Source organism: Argopecten irradians, chromosome 9 (genome assembly GCF_041381155.1).
Source record: "Argopecten irradians isolate NY chromosome 9, Ai_NY, whole genome shotgun sequence".
Lineage (NCBI taxonomy): Eukaryota > Metazoa > Mollusca > Bivalvia > Pectinida > Pectinidae > Argopecten > Argopecten irradians.
The window spans coordinates 28934864-28942752 of NC_091142.1; the positions used below are offsets into that span (position 1 = coordinate 28934864).

At 32.3% G+C, this 7889-nt stretch overlaps 1 protein-coding gene across 1 annotated transcript in view; it reads right to left on the reverse strand.

The window, feature by feature from the left end:
* Positions 1-6865, reverse strand: part of LOC138331997 (von Willebrand factor D and EGF domain-containing protein-like) — a 29287-nt gene extending 22422 nt beyond the window's left edge. Inside the window, exons 1-6 of the mRNA XM_069279905.1 lie at positions 6670-6865; positions 4971-5054; positions 4101-4327; positions 3536-3629; positions 1821-1940; positions 1135-1329 (exon numbers count right to left, since the gene is read on the reverse strand). Of these exons, the coding sequence (XP_069136006.1) occupies positions 1135-1329; positions 1821-1940; positions 3536-3629; positions 4101-4327; positions 4971-5025 (691 nt within the window). The 5' untranslated portion in view covers positions 5026-5054; positions 6670-6865. The remainder of the gene's footprint in view (positions 1-1134; positions 1330-1820; positions 1941-3535; positions 3630-4100; positions 4328-4970; positions 5055-6669) is intronic.
* Positions 6866-7889: the final 1024 nt, after the last annotated feature.

The window sequence follows — 7889 nt, forward strand, 5'->3', positions numbered from 1 at the left end:
CTTATTTTAGGAGGAAGACAACCAAGGATAACAAACAATAGAACAAGAACTTAAGTAAAACTACTAGAAGAATAGTCCGAAGTATCCTGCCGGAATAACTCGATTTTATGTAAGCTGTTCATGTACTAAATCAAAAAAGACGATATGCAAGTAGAATAATCTAGCAAAAAAACAAAACTAGAAATGAAATGAAAACACCCTCAATAACAACATCAACATCAGCAATAGTTAAAAAAAAACGATATATCCATCAAGCAGACAAGAAGAAACGAGGACATACAAAACACAAAATAAAATACTAGTAGAATAGCAATAAATTGAGAATAAGAGCAATCAAACGATGTCAACTTAAGGCAAACCATCCCCTCTGGTTATATCTTGAAGAATTTCGTTTATTGTTGTATTTTACTGATCACAAAAAGCACATAAAACATATTACCCAGGTTCATTTGATTCCATGGTTGTCTAATGATATTAACTAAATACGGGGTTTTTTCCAGATTCTTAGAGATTTATACAAAAAAAATTATTTTCTCCTGGTATCCTGCCTATGTAAATGCTTTTCAAAGGCAAATATTTTGCTTTGTGCCATTCCGTATTAGAAATGTTTTAAATAACATCTTTTAAAGATGCTCCACCGCTGACAAATGGTATTTTTTCATTATTAAAAACAGGAGCAGACGATTTAGTATTTTTCTTCGGTTACAAAGTTACTTACTTTATGCCATTACCACCATTCAAAAGTTTGAGCTTCTAATTTTACTTCAAGTTAAAAATATAAAAAATAATTAATTGCATCCCGAAAAAATTCCGTGCCACTATATCCTATATGGAATGAAGTACCGATTGCGCATGCACCAAAGGCAAAATAAATTCTTTTATATCATTTTTTGTGTTAATTAGACATATATATACACGATTAAACACCAATTCCTGTTCAGATCATGAACATCATTTATGCTCTGCCGGCGGTGGAGCATCTTTAAATTTTGGGTAACAACTTTGATAGGAAACAAAAATAAACAAAAATATATATTGCAGCAATTTTGTTTATGTATATTAATTACCCGTTACCAGATAGAAATGATTATGTTAGTTACGATGATTTTGGTTTAAATTCGTCATGGTATTTACCATTCATCCAGATTTGTGAATCGGCACCACAGCGAGGTGAGTCTAGGACTGGACTCTCAGTAAGGATCAGATACTGCCCTCCAGAGTACCAGCCGTCTGCCAAAGAGGCACTGGGACCAATAGGTTGTATGTTGGTGGGACGGAGTTTTTCTAATTGAGGAATGGTTGTTGGTAATAACTTACAGGGATCACTCACTAAAACAAAAACACATAAAATACATGATACTGTAAAATAGCGGGTTATAATTTTCGCGAATAGGACCTAAGAAAACTAAATTACAGTGAACCAATTCAACCAATTCTTAATATATTTCTTATGTTTCACTGATCAAAAAACTTCATCTCCAGGAAAATGACCTCCTTTACAGTGTTCAAAAAGTCCTTTAAACGAGTTCAAGAAAACATTTTGTTGTAGGATCCTTCTGTTTATATAAAAGGTAAATTGTGCTTAAAAGACGCATATGTAGCGCATTTTTCCGATTTTGAAGTGACCGTCATTAACATACAAACACTGTATAGTTGTTTATTTTCATGAGGAGAAAATTTTGCATATTAATGAGATGTTGCGCGGGTATTTAATTTTAATTACTAAACTTTACCGCGAATAATGTGAAACTCAATCCTCCGCTAATAAAAAAAACTATACAGGAAACCTACCTCGTTAAAACTGAATGTAATATACCTACAGACACATCGCGTTCCCTCTAAATCATATCCACTGATACACCGAATACATTCCCCAATCTGACAGGAAATCTGCCTTACTTCCGCACAGTTAGGCGTCACGTCATCATTCCAGTAACATTCTGTAAAAGTATTGGGAAAAGGACACTATCAAAGACATATTTCAAATCATAAATATAATTTGCGTTGCTACCTCAACACGTCTATTTTGCAGATCTGAAATAAATGTATGAGAGGTTATCAAATCAAATCTGGACTTATTTTCGGTTTAAAATAATAAATGATAGATTCCATGTTTTGAATGTTACCACAGAATTAAATCCACAATTAGGTGTTGATTTACGTCATTCAATTAAGCATTTTTAGCATTGATTGACAAATATTTCTTTCATACACCGATAAAGTTAAAAAAGTGACATGAGTGCTTATCATTTATTTGTCAGACTACTTGATAAAATATGCGTTTAAATGTACGATTCAATTTATTTTCTTCTATTATGATGTCATCATTACGTCGAATTTACGCGCCATTCTTGTTTTTTTTCTTCAAAGAGGTATGAAGAAAAAGAATCGGCATTTCAGAAAACAAAACAGAAAATGATATATTGATTTGCATTTAATAACCATAATAAGAATTTTTTTAAATTAATAGTCCAAGTTCCAACCCGAAAGTTTTTGCTGAATTGTTGCAGTAGATGTGCTTAATCTGTATGATGCCACCATGCCATCTTTAGGGAATTAAATATGCTCAAGATGACGGCCATGAATGTTCTAAAAACTATATTTGTCAAAAGAATTCGAGTTTAACTCTAACGTGATTTCATAAGAGATGCATTATTGCTTAATTGTGCAACGTTTAACAGAATATCATATTTCAGGACTATCATTCAGAAGAGAATATTTAATGCATCGCACAAACTGTTTACGATTGCCCTGCAGGTAGAACATTAGAAGTATACCTGCTGAATGATCGTAACAGACGACTAAATTTAGGATATCTTTTCTATTCTATCCTCGGCCAGAGTATAGTAAAGTAGCCAGTGCTAACAGAGATAACTTCATTATATAAGAATTGTGTTCAAAGACGGTTTGAAGAATATATACACAAAATTTTATGAATTGATAATTTTATAGCAAGAATATCAAATTAGGATGAAAATATATCAATATTTCAGTTCGTGATTGTCCGCCATCTTGATTGTTTCATATTCCTCAAGGATGCCTCGGTGGCATCATCCAGTTTCTGATGGAACATATGTTACAGAACATTTCTGTGGGAAAAAATATGCAACTTTTTTTTTGGTTCGTTAGAAAATCGCCATTTGGCACCAGGACTATAACCACTTAGCACACACACTTTCCTACAGGGAATCGCTAAATATTTACATGGAGTCTTTTTGGCTCACAGTTGATTGAGTAATGACCATGTCGTGTTTAAAATGCTTTCAAATAATTAACAAAACATTTTGTTAAAAATGGGCTACCGCATAAGTTGCACACGAATTAACTGATTGGAAAAGGAATACGAAGCATTCTATTTTTACCCAATGCGTAAAGCTATAAAGTAAAACTTCGTGTACATACATTTTGAACAAAATTTTATGTTGAGTAATCTATAAGTAAAATGAGATAAAAGTAAACAAACTTAAAATAATGATGTATGAATTATACGTGCATTCGTTTCATGGTTTAAAATCATATAGTATATTCAACATACCTTGTGGTATCAACGTATACGATGGACTGTCATGGCCATCTATCCAACAGCTACAAGGAAAGGTATATGACCGTGTTCCATCGGACAGTATAAGCTGTGGAATAACAACGGAAAAGAAATATTATTATTATTTACCATTATATCTAACACAAAATTGATTTAATTAGAGAATTACAAATAACTTAAAAATCAATTTATTTTTATGCAAAAACTGTCATGCGTAAAGTTTCTTGCATCATATAATTATTAATTGTAAATAATTTCCAATCATATCACCTTTTCTATAACGTAAATACGAATATAGAACACTGGTTTAAAATAATATTTATTCTGTAAATAACGAAATGGTACAAAAACAGAAATTAAAAAAAATACTTGTTATATTTCACTAGTGTCTGCACTAGGCAGGAGATTCATGAATCATCAATTTTATCTGGTTTTTTTTATCGTTTGTTTCGTATTTCTTGTAGAAAAGATTTTAACCATAACCTACAAGTTTACGTTGTTTCTAGTTTGGTTTCATTTTCATATTTGAAAATTTGAAAATTGATTGAATTAACAGTACCTTTGTAAGCCAAATGCCATCCGTCCCGTATGTAAATATCCGTACACTTTCGATTTTACCAAAATTGTAGTCCACATCAATGTCTTTTATTTCACCAATTTCAAAGCTGCTTCCTAAATTTAAGCTATGTCGGTTGTTGTCCGTGCCAAACACGTCAAGGTAAAATGCATTTGACGAATCTGAATGAACATCTGTGGCAATAAACATGGTAATTTGCCAGTTGATGCCTGCAATTAGTCAAACAAAAATAAAGGTGAATATCATGTCTTTTATCTTATATAAAGCGTATTTTTGATGTCTAATAAGTGTATTAGGAATTAGTACAATGGTACCATTGGAATAAAAATTAGTGGTTAATTCATGATAAACATTTAAATATTGGGTTAGTGTGCGATTATATCGTTTCCTATATCTAGTGTTTTATTTAAACTTTCATCGTTACCCTAAATTGTGTCCACTTAAATGTAACCGATTCATGCATGTTTTCAAGTTGTAGAAAGCGCGTTGTAGTTCAGAACTCGGGGAAAAAACAGGTTTACTTTTAGAGAAGGGATATGGTGATGTATTTGATGATTTACGAAAGACAAATACGAATAGTGTTTGCAATACCTTCTCTGCAATGTAGTGCAAAATACACTTATACAGCTTTATAATTTGCAACTAGTTTCTGCAGATGCAGTTAGACCATTTTGATCTGATTGTGGAATTGTTTGCTGTAGAGATGTTGAACAAACAAAATTCTTTTATGCGACTTCTATCGACTTCTCTAAAATCCAAGAGTGATTTTCGTTATGGTATAATTGATATTTAAACTCTTGACAGACATTACAGAGTGCTTGCTAACCCACCTGCAGGCACAGTTACACTTACATACTCCAAATTGCACTCCATAGATGATAATGAGAAGAAACTGCGTAACAGTCATCGTCCCCGGGTATGTTTCACACGTTGCACCTGTATCAAATAAATAAAAAATTGGCAATATCAACAATTTTATTGCGATCTTCATAACTGAAACTAGAAAAAAGAGCTGATCGGCATTACTGATCCAAACTCTTATCAGTTAACAGCAGCTGGCTATTAAACAACTCTGAATTAGAGATTCTTGTTTGAGTTGATATCCATTTGGAAAAAAACCTGATAATTGTAACCAATTGGAGTCATATAAGACAACAGTACCCGTACTATTTATCTATTATGGCCTGGTTGAGAGGGCATTATTGCCTCATAGTATTGTCTTGTCATGGGATAGTGCTCTCGCCTTCGGCTCGGGCACTATTCCATCCCTCGGCAATACTATGAGGCAATAATGCCCTCTCAACCAGGCCATAATGGATTTAGTACGTCACCCTCACATGCATATGAGTCCTTTTCATTTCATCATAACAGAAATACGTCAAAGGAAACCTCGCAACGCTATCTTCACTTCCACAGCATGTTGCTAAACGTTGTTACATATAACTTATAACAGAATTATGTTTCATCAGGATTTTTTTTTAAGTAGATCAATATTGGACTAATGAACTGTGTTTTGTAGAAAAGCAACATTTCCCTTCCCCGTACACCATTGCCTGTTCGCCATCTTGACATCTTGTTAGAAGCAACGTTATAATGACGTCAGGTAATAGTGAAGTCATTAATGCCCGCTTCCACGGGGACTATTGCAAATAGTATGTAGTGTAGCCAATCATAATCCAATATTTTGTAACGTGATGTACTAAATCAATTTATTCACTCGTTTGATATGTTTACATCAGGAAAAAAAAATTCTACGGAGGAAATTGTTTCATAATAAATATATTTCACTTAATTTACTTCTAAATGTCCGTGAAAATTAATCTTACTTCAGAAATATTGTTTTAGCACAATTCGTTTTCATGTATTTTACATATAGCGAATGTCCATATTTCGCCGGGGTCCTAATTTTGCCATTTTTATGATACCAAGTGATAATTTGCTAATGATGACAAAAAATGAAGAGCAAAGTTTTAGTAAGAAATAATGATGATGTTCATATCAATATTGAAACAATAAAATATCATTCCACATTGGTAGTCAGGCCCTTTTTCCAGTACGGTTCTTAGGCGTGGTGACAACTTCCTTTGGGTGTATCAAAGAGATTGACTCGACAGAAAATGCTGATTCCACACAATGTTGAATGAGTGGCTTATTTCATAATCAAATGACAGTACAAGGGCATAAATTTACTTAATATAGTTTTCATACATGTATTTACATTTAAATCGTCTTGATTTACCAAAATGGCGAAATATGGATACCCTGTGGGAAAATGGTACCTGAAATCGGGAGGTATTGTAACCCTTTTCATAAAAAATATAGTATTAATATTTTTGTAATTGATTAAATTTGGTAAGAATATGAGGAACCTTTCATTTAGACTGTTAATTGTATATCTTATACAAAAAATGAATATCTGCTCTGAGAAAAACAAGTAAAAAATGGCGCAATTTGGACACCCGCTCTATATTGTAAATGTAATTTATGATGCTTCAATCAACGATATTGCTGTTGTTTCATATTCTGTCGGAAAGGATATAAAATTACTTACGACCTTCTTTCCACGTATGATGAAACCAATGCCTTTATGAGTAGATACTTCCTGTTGTGTCAACACCTACTGCGTCTTCTGGAATGCATTGCTGCTTATATACCTAATCAACTGTTTAGCATATATATTGTTTACCCTTAACTAATAAAAGACCATTTTCACGGTACGCCAAATTCTTAGCTAATAAACGAACGTGTTTTGAATAAGTTCTAAACCAGGAAGTATAAATCGGGTATGAATTGATATTCATACCGAGCGCTTTATAACATTTTGTGAACCGAAGGGTAGAAGAAAGAGTAATTTATCTCATACCTTGATGTTTCATTACAATTTCACAATTATAATGTCCCGTAGTTAGAAGGAAACCGCGACTACAAGTCAATTCTTCGAAAATGAATTTTGAGTGATTTTTTTTAGTTTAAATTTAACGTGGCTGTTTTCTGATAAAATCAAATCAAATAAAGATGAAATCAAATTAAATAAAGATGAAATCAAATCAAATAAAGATGAAATCAAATAACATACCGATAACTGAAAATAATATAATGATAACACCAAATAAAACCATGATAGATGTAAATAAAATATATATGTCACCAAATCAAATAATGATGAAATCATGACAAATGAAAATAAAATAGTGGTAGAAGCAAATGATTTATTGGTCAAATCAAATCAAATATATATAATGTAGATAGGATGATATCATATCTTGATGAAATCAAATCACATAATGATAAAACCATATAATACAATGAAAACGCAAATTCATATACTAGATACAGTGTACTAGTAGTATATTTGAACAATACGAGACAGCTATGTCGTTCCATACTAACTACTGAGTGTATTTAAACCAGGAAGTCCAAATTATGTGTCACTTAGCTAACTAATGAAGGTGTTTTGTATAACTTTTATACCAGGAAGCATAAATCGGGTATGAATTGATTTTTGCTTTACTGTGGCCGAGTAAAATAGGCTCACAGAGGGCTTTATAATATTTTGTGGACTCAAGGATAGAATATCCCTATCCTTTATATCTACATATGAAAGAGTAATTTCTCTGATAGCTTGACGTTTTATTACAATTTTACAATTATAATATCCCGTCATTTTGAAATAAGCTAGAAGGCAACCGCGACTACAAGTCAGTTCTCCGCAAAAGAATTTTTAGTTGTTTTTTTTTAGTTTTTTATTTAAAGCCACACTATACGTAACTA